General features: G+C 30.7%; 1 protein-coding gene across 2 annotated transcripts; it reads right to left on the minus strand.

Annotated features, from left to right (window-relative positions):
* Positions 1-6,433: 6,433 nt before the first annotated feature.
* Positions 6,434-11,076, minus strand: LOC114380225 (GATA transcription factor 11-like). Of its 2 annotated transcripts, none has more exons than XM_028339222.1 (3): positions 10,831-11,076; positions 10,167-10,424; positions 6,434-7,681 (listed from the first exon to the last, which is right to left on the minus strand). In XM_028339222.1, exons 1-3 carry the CDS (start codon positions 10,837-10,839, stop codon positions 6,968-6,970), a joined length of 981 nt encoding a protein of 326 aa, XP_028195023.1. In that variant the 5' UTR covers positions 10,840-11,076; the 3' UTR covers positions 6,434-6,967. The 2 variants fall into 2 exon arrangements, with proteins under 2 accessions (XP_028195023.1, XP_028195024.1); XM_028339223.1 differs by having other exon boundaries at positions 10,167-10,437.
* Positions 11,077-17,636: the final 6,560 nt, after the last annotated feature.

Consider the following 17,636-nt stretch of genomic DNA (forward strand, 5'->3'; position numbering starts at 1 on the left):
TGATAAATCGGCCAAAAAGATGTGGTTCGTAAAAGAATAGGATTGGTTGGTCAAGAATCAACATTGATACCGACACACAACGTCGAGACAATCAAGACAAGAAGATGAAATGGTAGACGCATGGAAAAAACAATCAATGTGTACAGAAATGTTGGGATAATAATTTTAAGAATTGAATTGCATAGTTAGCCACCCCTGGCCCCTCAAATCAATCTCATTCTTATCTTGGGCTCAAAGGCCATAAATTGAACAATTGTCCCATTTTTGCCGTCCCACACTAGTAGCTCACTACATTCATTTCAAAGAAACTTATTACTAGTAATTCAGTGATTTAACAGTGCCCTTTTTTTCTCTATCATGTGGGAATTGCTAGCTTATATTTTTTGGTATGATAACTCAAATGCATTTAGTACAATTATATATCTAAAACATAAACTTAAAATTATTGACTAAATTAGAATAATTTTATACAAATTAATTCACGCTATTATTAGTAGTAGTTGCCTGCTTTTCTTATAGTCTTTCACCTTTTTAGCTTTTAGAAAAAATGATCAGGCCATCTGGACTTCACTAGTTTAATTAATTTCTTGATAAACCTGTCTCCTCCTAATCCAATAAACCCTTGTCCTGTGTTATGGCTAAGTGAGGTGCTCCATTAAAAAATCAGATGCATCTGAAAAGGTAAAAGAGAATCCAGTATTGTAGTTAAGTGCAAGAGAGAAATGGGACCCAATACCCAATGGGATAGGGTCCCGAGAAATTGACAAAAGAGCATAAGTTTTGCCATTGTATTTGTTTGTGAGAGGGTCCAAAACAATATGGCAAGATGAAGAAAATAAAAGAAAGTAAAGCAAAGGCAGAGCCAAAAAAGGGAGTCGCTGTCCTCTCCCTCTGATGTGTTCTCAGTCTGACAACGATAATTGATGATAAGGCTTTGAGTGCATCAATTTATCTATAGCCAGCCATCTCCACGTTTATGTCCATTGTCAACTCCACATTATTATTTACGATCGATGGATCAGTTCCCCATTCCACCCAACTATTTCTTTTCTCTTTAATTTGCACGTAATCAAGATGGATAAAGGATTAATTCAACAAATTAAGGTAGTATTACACTATTACTAAGTGGATTTGATTAGTCTTGAAGTATAAAAGAACATACACATACAATACAGTAATAGTACAAAATCATGTTTTTTATATAATTTGATATATTATTTCTAAGGAATTTAAATAATTTAGGGAGAATCTTGGGTGGATGTTGTTGCACGATGAGTTGTGGTGGCATTGATATTAATATGGAAAAAAGAGATAAAGTTACGTTAAAAAGTGGGAATTACTTATACAAATAATGATTACATAATAAAATAAAAAGTGAAAGTCACACGCATGTATATTGATATTGAAAACGAAAGAAAATTATTGATAGTACAAGTTAAGTTTAATTTTGCGACAAGAACCCCAAGGAGCAGGAGGGGGGGTTGACCTGGCATGGGTTGAGGTGGATACGTGTCAGCATCAGAGAAGGGTTATAGCTGTTCCTCGTTGGCAGCGACATTGATGAAGGGACGTAACGTAGCCAGGTGGGTCCCACGAGCATGGTGATGAATGATGATGTGGATGCAGTCTCTCTCAGGAATCTCTGTCGTTGTGTTCTCTCTGTCACAGGAGAGAGAGAGAGAGAGAGAGAGAGAGAGAGAGAGAGAGAGATTCACAAGAAGATAATACAACTCATTCCACCCTAAGTCAAGCAAAGGTTAATCAAAACGGGGGTTCGCGTTTACCCTTTATTATTTCAAAATATAATAATCATAATTTTTTACAGAGATAATTATAGATCATATTAATTTCTTGACAGATGATAATCACTATCTTTTAGAGTATTGCTTATGAAATTAAAAGAATTTTTTTATTGGAAAGTGTAAAATTATATTATTTATAATTTTTTTTTACATTCTCTTATAATTTTTATAATAAATATTTTTTCTTTTAATTTTTTAATCAATATCACAACAATACTTGTTAAGAAATTCCTAATTTTTTTTATGTTCTGTTTGACAGAGAGAGAGGAGACAAATATGGTACATAGAAACATAAAAAAAGTTAAAATAGGTAAAAAAAATAGAATAAAAATTAAAAAGATTTGATTGAAGAAAATAAACAGATAAAAGACAAAGAGAGAAATTAAGAGACGAGTGGAAAATGAAAAAGAAAATAGTAGAATGCACTAGTCATGTAAAGATTTTTTTACATTAATTATTAAATTGTCAACCTAAATTTATTGAATTTTATAATAGTTATCTTAAAAATTAGAAAAAATTATGTATTATGTGTGTAAAATAGTTTTACATTATTATTTAATTACAAACATCATAATGAAAAATTTGTTATCTTTCATAATAATTCTCTAAAAATTATTCCAATGATAATTTCTTATTAATTGATAAAGATAGTGTGTCTTTCTTTTATCTATGAGCACCATGTTTGACAAAAAAGAATAATCCTTACAACGAAGTAAATTAATCTCTACTAAAAGAAGTGTTCATATTTAGCACTTGATAATGTCTTCGATGAAATTTCTTTTTGAAATTATTTAGGTTAAATTGCTTAATATTTTCCTAAATTATTTGTGATTTTTAAAATAGGTTTCTAAATTATTTTTTAATTAGGTGACTGATCATTTATTTCTTTATAATTGACTTAGAGTTTCTAAATGAAGCCGCACAAAAGTAGCACCAATGACCTACCATTTTAGTTTTAGAGACCCAATTTAAAAAATGATTTAGGAACCTATTTGAAATTAGCAACAATATCAGAAAGATATTAATGGTCCCTTTGATTGGATGGAAAGAAAATAAGAAAGGAATGAAAAGTTTGATATTTGAATTGGAAAGAGAAAAAAGGAAAAAATTAATTTTTTTCCCTAGAAGTCAACATTTTCTTCCATTTTCTCTCCACTTAATTAGAAAAAAAAATCATAAGTCATGTTTTTTTCTTTTCTATTTTCTTTCATATCACTTTTTCTTCTATCAAATAAAGCGTAAGGGTATGTTCCTTTATAAAAAAAAAAGTGAAAAAAAGACAAATAAACAGGAAAATAACGTGAAGCTCATATTTTTATCCTCTACTTTAATTCTAAACTTTTCTTAATTTATTTTTTTCATTCTACTGAATGGACCACAAGTAATTTAATATAGCTTTAATATAATTTAACATAATATTTAAAAAGAATTAATATAACTTCTGGTGATGGAGCTTGGAAATTTGAGGGTTGAAGTGTTTAATTAGTTGTTGTCTGTTTCTGTTTGAATGATGTGAGATTTTGTATAAACTCGGTCGGTGGTTGGCGGATTTGATAAGCTGCGAGTGAAGAAAGGTGTTGTTGGAAGCATGATGATGGTTGATATGATCTGATGATCAATCCAAGACCTTTTTCTTTGCCCAAAAACGGCACTACCCTATTCTTATTCCTACACCAAACTGAGCCTTAGGGTTAGATATAATCAATACGTGTGCCAGTCTCACTGACAGTGCCCTTTGGCCCATCTGCCCCACCACTTGGCACGTGTCGTTTGTCTCGTGTGAGAATGAGACACACACACTTAACACTTAACACTTAACACTTAATACTTAACACTTTCCTTTCGTTCTCAGGAGAGTTAGAATGTCGGATCAGGGGTTTTGCTTGATTCATGGTTTAGTTTAGCCTTAGCCTTTGCATAACCTCAATGCGTTGCACTCATTTAATTTCATTTAGCTAATTAGCTAAAGTCCTAAACCATGATTTCATTCTTTATGCCACTTGTGCATATGAAAATAGTAGCTACCACATCCCACTTAATTATTCTTTTTAATTCTGTTAACTAGTGTCTTTGAAGTATTAGTTAAGGAATTAAAAAAATATTTCTTATGGAAATTATAAAAAAAAAACATAAAAAAGTTATCGACAATCAATTTTGTGTATCTAATAAAAATATTTCTTTTTAAATTTTTTAACAAATATTCTAAAAATACATTTGGCTTATTTTTTTAGTTATTTTATTATGTCTTCCGCATTCGAAAAGAGAAGAATCAATAATGAATGGAATGGAGTAGTAGTAGCAGTCCTCTTTGTTGGTCACTTTAATTTTATTTATTGTTCTCAACCAAACAAGAAAACGACATCATCAATACAAAATTAATGTTATGAACCGCGCGCATGGAATGGATCAAGTAAATTATACATTACGACCAAAACACTATTCATTGGTTTGAATAGAAAAGAATTACCACCAGGAAAAAAAAAGTTAGACACCAAATAACCAATTTAACGTTTACCAACACAACACAAAGAGAAATAAGAAAAGTAAATGGTTTCCATCCCTTGCTTCTTGATCATTATTCCCGTATTAGGAGCAGAATGTCATGTACATTGAAAAGTAATTGGCAGAATGTTGGTGTCTAAAAAGAAAATGTTATGGTACAAAGTATGGAGTAAAATCGATGCCCCTATACATTGGTTTGAATATTAATGCACGTGCTTTCTTTTCATTTCGGAAAACTGTATTTAAACCTAGGTCGTTAGGGCACAACATATCAAGTCTATTAAACTGTAGAGATAGAATGGTACTTGGTTGGTAATTAGGTATTAGGGAGTGGGGATATGGCAATGAGAATGACCGAAAAGGCCTAATAAAAGACACACGAACTCCTTAATTAAGACTACGTAGGACCACTATAATTCATGGCCATTAACTATTTTAAAATGGGGCATGTACCAACACGGCAGCATCAGCAGGAGCAACAGATTCAACATATTAATTCATGCCCTATTTTTTACTCCCTTTTCATTGAATGATTACCAAACCATGGTTGATCTTTTCAGAAATTTAAATTACTCTTCCCTCCATTACAAAATGAATACAAGTTTATATTTTAATTCTTTTTGGTATGAATAAACATGTTACTAATAATTACGAATATGTCTTCTTATGATATTTTTATTTTGGTAACTTCTAGTGTCAGTGGCTAGCAACTGATTTTGATCATCCCATTATTGATTTTAGTATTTTAAAAAGTGCAACAAAATTTTAAATATCTCCAGTATCAGCTTTGAAATTGTCTGAATTTTTTTATTTCATCTTCTTTTGTCATAAAGTTTTAAAAGTTCAGACCTGATTAATTATTAATCGTGTAAAGAATCACCGAGAGGCAAAATAATCTAAAAACCTAATCTACACTAAAGAAAACTCAAATATAATAGATATTCATTTTTCAAGAAGAAGAGTGCGTATTTTAAAATAAGGAGAGATAAGAGTAAACCATAATAGAGAGGGAAATAGATTTTACACTCAATTTCAAATAATGCATAACACTTAATGACAATAGCAAGCTAGATTGAATTTTGATATTTGGTTGTTAGTGAACAGGAACAACATACCAACATCTCAATTTAAAACCAAGTAGGCAGGGAGGATCTTATAATTAGTTCAAACAATTTGTGAACAAAGAGAAAAGTGATTCTGAACCTGATTTCTTTTCTGCCCGATTAAGTGTTTTTCATACTCATCGGGTCATTGTCAACTGTTAAATAATCCTTTTGCTTATGCTATTAAAAAAGAATTTAAAATAGGTTAAATCGTAAAGAGATGTGCATCTATTTAAACCCCACTACAGCTGAACCAAAAATAAAACTGTGATGTTATGTTTGAGTGTGGGTGCAGATAGATAATTTTTGTTTGGGAAGGGCGTAGGGGTATGGTTGCAGTCATGGGGTTGAAGAATAAAACAAGCGTGATTATATGGGCTGCTCTGATATGTTAATAACCTTAGGATCCATTACATTCTTCGGCCACTAAGAGAATTAGGGCCTGCCTTCTGTAATTGATCGACCAGGTGGGCTTTTAAAGATACTATATAAAACTATAACATAAGAATAAAAACAGTTTTGTTATATTTGTACAGAGAATGACGTAGGAATTTCAGAACAATTAACCTGTTTGTTTATGATTAGTTAAAAAAAAAAAAAACAAAAGTTGAGGATTTGGTGAAAATCAGTATGAATATTACAATTTAATTTTCTTTAGTATGAAATCATATCATTTAACATTGTTAAATTAAAAATTCATCAGAATATGGCTCCACACCCTAAGAGAGGTTTCAAGACATGATGGGTTAAACTTTGATACTCACATTCAAATAAATGGTTTAACATTACTAACCAGGGAAAAGAAATGGTTCAATATAAAAAAAATAGAAAAGGAAACGTAACTGGATTCAACATAAATATTTCGATCATAATGAAATATGTTATGTATGCAGAATAAAATTATAATTAAGATAAAAGTACAAAACAATTAAGAACGCATAATGACGACCTTTTCAAAAAAAATTAGGCCAGCCCACACCGACCATTGGACTTTAGTATGGGCCCGCCCTTTAAACATTACTGCTAGAAACAAATTCCACTAGCTTGTTATGAAGGGCAAAGTAACCAAGCCATTTTGAAGTTGACTATAAAAGCATTATTCTAGCCCCACGCATCATGCATGTGCTTTCTTTATTTTGTTGTGTCATGTTACAAGGCATGTGATATTATTGTCCTTGCTTCAATTTGATCCTTGACTTTATGTTCTCATAGCACATGCATCAGCAATGGCAAAGATTCTTGCCCCTACTTTATAACTCTTTAGCTCCACAGCAATGCATGCATGCATGCAATCCAGTTAGAAATTTGCTGGCTGGCTGCATCATCAACCACCATGAAAACTACATCATACCATTCTCAACCAACAACTTTCAACACCACGTTACCCGAATTCCTCGCAAAGCACTAACCTGCTACTACCTTTTTATTTCACCAATCAATTTACATTAATTAAACAAATAATGCTAAGCAATATAACATTAGACTATAATGAAAACAACAAACAAGAAGGATCCTGTTTAAGACTACCGTTTCTTCCTCAAATGTAATCAAACATAAAAATTATCCTACAGAATTTCCATGGAGATTTGATGAAGCCAACATAGAACACCTAACAGGCTCCTGGATGACTCTGCTTCTCATCTCCACAACCTTCTTGTGGCAGTTTGAGTGCAGCGATGCTACAAAAGTCGGGCTAGCTGCCGGCCGGTATTCAGGAAAGAGGCGGCCGGACCTGTATCGAACACCACAAGCATTGCACAGTGTTTTGGGACCCATAGGTCCCTCTCTCCATTGTGGGGTTTTTGTCACCTCACAATGCATGCATTTTCTGGGGGGACCTGACTCTGGTGATGAGGATCTCGTCATCTCAACATCTGATAGCAGGGACAAATCCTTTTTCCTCTGCTTTTTTACTTTGTTTGATAGATTCCCAGCAACATTTGTTCCAAAATCTGAGTCAGAGGCTGCTGTCCTTTGATCTTTTCGCACAGCCGGCAAATTAACGATGAGAGGAATTGAAAATAGAGGACTGAAGTTTGAAGGACGCTGACGTTTACTACGAGCCCGCTTCACTGGGATGACAGGTCGATCGAAGTTGGAATTCTCAACTGAGGACGAACTGCTACTTTCAAAAACCGAAACTGGGCTGTAGGTGTAGGTTTGGAATTGATGCAAATCTTTTCCATTGGAAGTGACATTCTGGTGGGGAATGGTCTTTCCATATGCTGGTCCAGGAGCTTTTGCCAGCTGTTTTATTGGGGAAATCCCATTACTCTGCAATGCCAAACAATCGTCAAACCAACAAAAAATGAAAAAAAAAAAAAAAAAGAAGTAAAAAACAAGAATCAGAAGTAACATATACACAATTTCCAGCTGTTTTATTGGGGATATGATTATTTGAATAAATAAGTGAAAGAGGAATCTACGCAATTTCTTCCAACATTTACATTTATACTCCACAAACCTAATCACAAGAAAGCACTGCTACTGTTCTAATATGTATACTTGTATAGTTATCAATTATCAGATGCTGTCAGTCAAGTCATCATATCAGGGACTAAAGAGCCATAGTCCCTCAAACTACTTGCTGTCTTTTTGCGATTTCAATTTGCAATACTACATAGCATAGTCTTGTCAGTTGTCACTTAAGAAAGTGGGACTGCAGACAGTGTAAAACATTTTGTTTCATAACCCATTAAACAGTATACACATACACATAGGAAAACCCAATACCTATAATCAGCCACAGCTCACTTATCAACCACCTGACCATATGCAAGGAGTTTCTTCAATTAAATCCATAGGGAGACAGAAGTAGATTTGGGCAAGGGATCTGATACTTAAAACTCCACCCCACCACTTACCAAATACAAGCACATAAGACACACATTCATCTAATCATCCACTTCTTAGGAAAGCAAATTTTTACATCTTTCTATGTACGCATGTCATCCATTCACCATTCAAAATAACTAAACACTTAAAAATTCCAAGTATTGTTACCAGAACCTAATCACTTTGAGAGAAACACCCCAAATAATTTATGCTGAGTTAAGAATTAAAAGCCTACACGGTGTCCACCAATATATTTCAAAATATCAACTTAACTGCAAATTAGAAGTTGTGTTATTACACCTCTTTCAGACATTTTAAACACAAATTTAACTGAATAAAATTGATGAGTACTATGAACAGAAATAATAATTATTTTAGAATATCTCATAGAATCAGTTTCCCAATTTCCTCATTATCTCTTAGGATGAATTAGCATATTTCCTTATCTTATCATGATTTCACCCCTAATAAGTTAGTAGGATTCTGATTAGTATGCATAAGGGTTGGTGCTCTAGGTTTTATGAATACATCAATGCACCAATACACTATAATGGATTTTAGTTAATATCAATTAAGTGTTTCAAACTCTTTTCTCTTCCTCATTGTATGCCTAAAACCCCCAAATTCCAACAGTACTAAAAATGGTTTTTTATTTTAGAACCTGACAGTTATGATTGAAAAATCTTTATCATTATTCATTACATTACTAAAAATTAACCAGATGACTCATTTCCCAGCCAATTTTTTTCTTTATTTTTTTCACTCAGTTTTTTCCTCTTTTGTCTTTCTTTAAACCTTCTAATGCCATCCAAAAAATGTATACCAAGAGAGGAAGTTTCTGCAACCTGAATGGCAAAGGAAAGAGATTAGCACCAAGCTTCCTACCTTCCTCCTCCATTTGTCTTGCAACCCCAGAAACTTTAGGTGCATAATTAATGACAGAGAACTTCATACAGATAATAGCAGCATCTCCAGCACATTTTGGGTCAGTATCAGATGAAATGTAGCAATTTTTCTCAGAGTTGTTAATTATTACAAGTTTTATTATGATACCCTGTTACTGCCAAGAATGAGTAAATGACATTGGCAGCACACTTTAAAGGGGGAATTCAGACTACCACCACAAAAACTAAATCTATAACTCTTGTATCTTCCACTTTTTACTCCAATTGTCCAATTCTCCTATAGATCATAACCAAATTCATCCAACAAATCTCTTCTCTTACGCATGAAGTATTTCGATTGCCAATATTTTTGTTTTGTCAATCTGACAAATTCCTAGACAACGCCATTCTAGTTTTCCTTAGAAGTCATAGTTCCTGCAAAAATTTCAACTGTAAAAACTCATAGTTGTAACAAGATGACACTGCTCCTGCAAAATTCCAACTATAAAAAACTCTTAGGTGTCTAAGTTACAGTATTAACGTCTCCTACCAAAGGTCTGTGGTGAAAGTTTAGAAAAAACATTTCATTTAGAAAGTATAGATTATATAAAACAAACTGGCCATTGCCAGCAACTGAACTTCAGGACCTAAATCACCAAAGTTTCTCCTTCAATGTTGATGCATTCATGTATAATTTCAGTTTTACATAATAAAAACATCCAGATAGTTAATGCATCAAATATAAGTGCACTGCATTGAAGTGTCAACATGACTTTCCATGTACATAACTACTAGGGCAGGGGTAATCATGGTTTTAAAAAGGGTCTGCAACTGCAATTGTGGCCGTAACCTCAATGTATTTTAACTTGCTGTGACCGCAATTGCAGCTGCATCGGCTGCGTTTCCTGCAATGTCAACAAAACTGCAACCATGACAACAATTTGGAACCATGGGGGCAATATGCAAGAAAGTAATTTAAGCAGTTAAAAGATATCCCACTCTAGATTCCTACACACCATAACTGTGAACAGAATACTCACAGAAGCAGATAACTTCATTCCAAGTTGGGGCTTCTCATTTTGAGTTTCGGCACACAGCCCAGCTGATGATGCTGAATAAACATCAAAACGCGGGTCTTCAAGGCATTTTAATTGAGCATCCCAGTCTTCTTCCACACCATTAGCATCCACGTCTTCCAGCGGGAAATCAAAAAAGTTGATGACATCATCAAAAATCTCATCTGACAGACCATTAAAGTTATTGTCGAAAAACCAAGAGTCCTTCATGTTAGCAATATCCTGTTCCAAAACACTACAGTACATAAGAAACACCAAACACACACATTGTCATTCCTTGCTTCCACACAACAGAAGCTATTTGGGAAAACAACAACACCAACACCCTTCATAGGTTATAAATCACCAAAATTTCAGAATTTATGCTATGTTTTCATCACCAATTTAATAAGATAATTAACTTTGCCACAATGAAGACTTGCCTTATAAGTATTCATAAACAGATAAAAATCCAGCTAAAAACAGTAAAACAGCAGTCTTTCACAATTTCTTCCAAATTGAAATGAAAAACAAAAACAAAAACACAAACAAAATAAGGAAAATGCATGCAATATCCTCTCGTGATGTTAAAAGGAAAAAAATGATGCAAAAAAAAAAAGAAAAAGAAAAAAGGAGGAGCTTGAAAAACCTTAGACATGGTTTTGGTGGAGTGAGGAAATGGAGCACATTGTAGAGAGACAGAGAGAGGCAAGTTTGAGGATTAATTTGAGACAAGAAATGAGAAGATCTTGAGGAATGAGAATCTCTGTGTCTGAATTTGGTAAATTAGGTTTTATTTTTCTGCGCCACTAAGCGCTGCTACTATGCGGAAACCCTCATCCTCCTCTCGTGAGTTGAATAAATATTTATTTCCCTTTCGATAATAGTATTCCATCTATTGCACACCAATTTTTCATTATTATATTTATTCTTTATTATTTGCCTTTTAATTATGGTTTTGTACACTTTATAAAGTAAAGTACTTCTACTATAATGTTAGAGTTACAAAAGCAAAATCTAACGTATATTATTCACGGATAATTTATAAGATTTCAGCCTTCGTTTACGGAATTTCAACTTTCAAACGCGTCACCATAATGGTATACCTTTGTGAACTTTTTATTTTTCTTTTTTTATAATAACTTGTTTTTTTTTATGAATCCAAAACTAATATGAAATTTTCATTTAAGAAATTCATTTGTTTCAAACAAATATTTTTTTTCATTTTGATAACATACTTAAGAGATAAAGTTATCTATCAATCATGATGTTATATATTTGTTAACTTTTTTTCCTTAATTATGTTATATTTGAAAAAGAAAATCATGAAGATAGAAAATTTTGATATAAAGCAATGTGGTGCTTCTTTTTTTTTTTTTTTTCCTTTTCTTAACACAATGAATGGTAGTTAATAAAATTGTAGGCGAAGAAAAGTGTGGGAAGAAGGAGGAAAAACAAAAACATAAAGAAGGTTGGTCAAAAGGGTGATGGAGCATGACATATGGATCTAAAAGAATTATTTAAAGCAAAAATAGGTGGATCTGAAAGAAATTATATTTTTTTTGAATGATTGTAGCGTTCCAGATATGATATAGTGATTTATATGCACAAAAAAACAATAATTGATTGAGCGATCACCGACGAAGGACACGAGACCAACGGAATATTGCACGCCTATTTTTAATGGAATGAGTAAAACACGTTTAACTTCATATCACTACAAAATATTGCTAATTGCTGTAAAAAACTAAGGATAAAACTTTCCCAAATAAGTTTCTTAATATATTTTTATAAATGTTTAATTGATATGTAATATAATCCCGTTAAGAACTGTAACATATAGTAAATGTATTGATTTTTATAATAATTTATTTTAAAAATTATACTTAAAATATTTTTTAATTAGTTGATAACATAAAATCTTTATAATATTAAATATCTATTCTTTATATAATGGATACGAAAACTAAAATAAATTTGTTATATTTTTACTATTAATTTAACTTTTTCATTCAAATGATTATTCATGAGCTTTTTTAAATAATAATTTTTATCAAATGTATGATATAAAATTTTAAATAATTTTTCATGTGTCATTTTTTTTTCTTGACTTAAACTAGCGCATTATTCTCTCCTCCAAATTTTTCTCTCTAAAAAAAATAATAGTACAGATGTAAGGACTTTATCTAACATCTTTACGAAAAAAAAATTATTACATAAAAAGTCGTTTGTAAGAAAAGAAAAAAATATGTTTGTTTTTAGAATTTGTAGATATATTTTTATATTAAAACACTTAAAATATATGAACTAACCCAATTTACAAACAGCACAGTCGCATTTATTGGCCATTTAATTGTTAAAGGATAGAACACAAATTAGTAATATACTTCATAATAGAATCAATATTTTCTGATATAATATTTTTTTTTCATTTTTTAAATGATACTTACTATTATTTTACTCTCTTTTATAATAAGTGTATAAAATATATAAAAAATAACATAATTAAAAATCATATTTAATATTATTAAAAAATTTAAATTGATAAATAAATATATTGAATTTTTATTTTAAAAGTAAACGCATAAAGAAATTACTTATTTAAAATAAAATAAAATAAATGCATTTTAAAGATAAAAGACACTTATAGTCATTAATTTAAAAAATAACTATTAAAGATTGTATTAAATCAAGTGTACATATAATAAATTCTGAAAGTTGTTTTGATTTTAAATGCTAAAATTTTTTTTATTGATTACAAATCTTTATCAGCAAAAAACTAGTTTTTTCTTTCTTTTAAAGTACCTTCCCCTCGTTTTATAGAAGCTAAATTCATAAAAAAAAAAGGAGCAGTTATTTTATTCAATATTTAAAATTTATTTCTCTCACATTTAAATTTTGATTCTTGAAAATACGACTTTATTACCACATTTATTTTTACGAATACTTATTAGTTATTACAACATTTATCTTGATTCCCGTTGCAAGAAGAAATGGATATGGGCCATCCGATTAAATAATTCATTGTACTAATTTTCAACATGGGACCATGCGTTTTGGCAGATCATTGAAGGAAAATGGAGATGCAACGATATTTACGTCTTTAAGACAAAAAGATTAACATTTGGAAGAAAAAAAAATCTTAATGTAAATTTTTCTTAACATTAACAAATAATTTTCCTTAAAAAACAAATAACTACAAATTACCACATCATTAAACATTTTTTTAATTTAATAACTAATAAACTATTTTTTAAAAAAAACTAATAAACTACATTGTTCAAATGAAAGATAGATAAAGTTTTTTAAAAAAATTTATAAATTAAAATTCTATTATATTAAAGAAAACTAAAACGAACAATTTTTTGGCAGTTTAAAACGAACATTTTAGAGTAAAGAAATATCTGTAAATTAGTATTTTAATTTGTATATTGCACAGACAAAATATTTTTTAACATAATTAAATTTCATATTCATAATAAATAAATAATTTTGAATATTAATTATTTTATAATTAAAATTTATAATAAATGAGTACATTTAAATTGAATAAATAGTGAAGTCGCATAAAAAATAAAACAAAAGCGTTCACGTAATAACTTAAATTTATAATATAAAATAAAATAATTAGTTCACAAATTTGGAACTGGAACTTGGAAGTAAGCATATGAATATAACTCTTTTGTTCTTATAAACACACGGTATTTGAAAATAACTTTGGAACGATTAACTAAAATGGAGTCGTGTATACTCACTTATGACTTAATAGAATAAAAGTCTTTTATATATATATATATATATATATATATGTATGTATGTATATATATGTATAGACACACACAAAGTTGCAACTCAAAACTTTTTGTTCAGATAAATCACTTATATTAATCAATAACAATTAATAACCAAATATTTTTCTTGATGGGGAGGTGATATTATACATGCAGCAACATAAATCTGCATCTTGCACCGAAAAATGAAGGTAATAAATGAAAGGAAAATAAATAATTATAACGGGAAAGAAAACGTTCAACCACTAGGGTAAGAAAAGAAGAGACACATTTTCCATGAAAGATTGGTAGATCTGAAAATAAAGAAACATGCTTCTCAGATCTACCTTTAATTAATAATGCAGATCAAAGGAAAGTTATTAGAAAGCATATCAAGACATAAAAAGGAATTACTAGAAGAACATCGAAAAACTAAAAAATTATTAGGGAGTCCAGCTGACATAAACACACTAGTATAGCATGCCAAGCTTTTTCTTATTTGATTTGTCTTCAACCTAGTCACACTGATGGAATAGATCCAGAGGACGTTGTAGAAATATTTTTTAAAAATGATATATATTGATTTAAATAATTTATTTTCATTACTTTTTCCTTAACTTTAAATGATTTATTTCTTTAATTTTTTTACTTATATTTTTCTTTAAATTGAAAGTACCTAATACGCAAAAGTCTTGCTTAATAATTTTTAAAACAGTTTTTAAAGTTCATTTAAAAACAATAATTCCAAATATTTTTTTATTTATTTTCGGAAACCTAAACATTGGACAACGATTAATTATGTCATTTTTATTTTCCAAATTTATTGGGTTCAGTTCTAATATTTTAATATATAATTTAAAATCGTAGAATAATTAATTATGCATATTTTTAATTCTTTTTTATTGATATATATCTTAATTTACTTAAATTTAAATATATTTAGGTAAAGCGTCGGCATATGTTGCTTAAATTATTAGTTTGAGCTGCAAGATCTAGGTCCAAGGATATGCTTGAGGCAAGTTGTCTTTGATTTTTCTATTTCTTTTTATCTATTGTTTTAAAAGATTTTTTTTTGGTTTTTTAATAATTCATTTTAAAATTCTAAGTTAGTATTAATTATTATTATGTGACTTTATCGTTATAAATAAAGAAAAAAATACCATATAAAATATCAAAATAATAAATAAAAAGATAAATAATATATTACAAATTTACAAACAATTCTAATATAAATGAAAAAATAATTACTCCCTCTATTCTATATTATATATCTCTTTTTTTTTAAAAAAAAAGTGTTAGTTATTTTGTTTTTAATAATACCTTCATTTAGTGGTACATCAAACAAGTATAAGAATAATTCAAAATTATATTCTAACTCTTTTAATAAGTGTAGTTTTGTGCAATTAATATTCTGTTTTTAAAAAAGCTATAAATTATCTTAAATGACAAATAACATGAGACTGAGAGAATATTTTTCTTAATCTATGGAGTATATTACTATCTTAAATACTAGATAAAAAGAAGTGGAGATGCAAATGTGTACTATAATAATCTTTCTGACTTGAACCGGTAGTCCCACAAATTATGATTTGAATGAATACATTTAACCTTCAATGCCTATGCTTGCATTAACAAGAAAATGAGGAAGACATAGACAAAAGTGGTTAGGAGAAGGAAGGGCCTCACAAATGACACAGGGTAATGGTGATGCACTTCAACACGGTAAAGGTTATTAAAAAAACAAGACAGTGACAGAGAAGAGGTCAGAGCATGCCACATAACAGGAAGAAATTTGGGAACAAATCAGGTCTGTGGTTGTCTTCAGATTTGCTCCTTTAGAAGCAAAAATCCATCATAATCCTTCTTAGTTAGTTAGTTGGGAATCTTATCAAGTGAAGAGTAGGCCCAACTGCTAACAACTCTTTTGCCAATGTTGATATCCAGATTCAATATATTGGACAAGATATAAAGTGGGTTGAATAATTAAAAAAAAAAGAAAAAAAAAATCATAAATTTGATTTTTTTTATCAACAAAATTAATATTCTAAAAATTAATATTTGCTAATAAAAAAAACTCAAACATGGAGAGGGGAAAATTTTTCTCTTTGTCTGGTTGGTTCTTTTTTTCTTTTCTTTTATGATCAGAAATGGAGAAGAGCAAAAGGGATCACCCTGCACTTAAAATAGGATTTGGACATCTGAACTGCTCTGCTGCTTCTGCTGCTGTTTTCTTTCGGTTTCAAAATGGATTGCGAATGGAGACTTGTACTTCGATCCAACTGCTCCTGCATCCATGCTTTATGATAAGAAAAACATAGTTTCACCAAATATATTTTGATTTGATGATCTAAAAATAATGAAACTCATTACTTTTTAGTTTTTATTATAGTTGACCTTTTGAAAATGGTTATCGGCATTGTTAATTGCTTATTATACTCGTTATATTACAGCCACTAATTATCTTCGGTTAAATAATTTTTGGTTATATTTTTAATTTTAATTGATTAAAAAATATTAATGATGCATGCATGCACGTATCTGTCTTCTTTCTATCGAAGCAGCTCTCTGGTCTAAGTCATCACTCTTAAAAAAAAAAACTTAAATATATTTATAATACCAAAAAATAAATCATTTTTCATGCTATAAATTTTATGACACACGTCATTAAATCTAATCAACTTACTAGGTACGTGTCATTACTCATTAGTTATTATTATTTTTAATTCCATCTGCTCCAGCTCCAGCGCCACCAACACGCCGTGAGCAGCACGTCGATGGGGCCCGCATCGTCACCGCGCACTTCACCGCCTCGAAGTCCCGCACGTCCACCGCTAACGCCGCCACCCCGATCCCCGTGGCGAGGCGGATCGCGTTGCGCGCCTTCTCCAGCTTCTCCGACGACCGCGCGAGGATGGAGACGCGCGCGCCCTCCGCCGCGGCTCGGTGTGTGCCAGTGCCAGCCGATGCCGCTGGATCCGCCCGTGATGAACACGTGCCGGTTCTTGATCGGGATCTTCACGGGACGCGGACGAACGAGGAAGTAGAGTACCGTCAGAAGAAACGCGGGAAGGAGAAAGAGAACTAAGAAGGCGAAGTTGGCGTCCGCCATTGGTAATGATGCACCTTCGAAACTAAAATGTATTCTAACCAAATGGTGCTTCGAAAATGGATACCATTTTTTTAACTTACCTGAACTATGTGACCCCCTTAGTTTGACGTGGCAACATCCAATTTGTTCAACTCGACTATTCTTTTAGTTGCACAATGAAGTTCGCGTCCGCCATTGCTGATCGATACATCACTGTTCTCTTTCTCTGCAGTTTTTAATTCAACTGCATGAACTCACGTTTTCCAAGAGGGAATGATTTTTCAAATCCCATTTTTTTAAAAAAATTATTAATTAATGAAATATAATAATTATATTTTTTTAAAAATAATGATGACTTTTAGTAAATAGGTTTGATTACATATTTTGAAATGTTTACTGTATTATCATTTAATAAAAATAAGACTAAGAATATATATTACATTGAAATATATTTCAATTTTTTAAGTATGTAATTGATTAAAAATAAATAATAAATTTTAAATAATAACTTAAAAATCATTTATTTTTCAGATATATTATTTTATAAGACAGAAGTACATATGACCAAAGTGAATTTTAAATAATATGTTAAAACAA

This window comes from Glycine soja, chromosome 12 (assembly GCF_004193775.1).
Source record: "Glycine soja cultivar W05 chromosome 12, ASM419377v2, whole genome shotgun sequence".
NCBI classification, from domain to species: Eukaryota; Viridiplantae; Streptophyta; class Magnoliopsida; order Fabales; family Fabaceae; genus Glycine; species Glycine soja.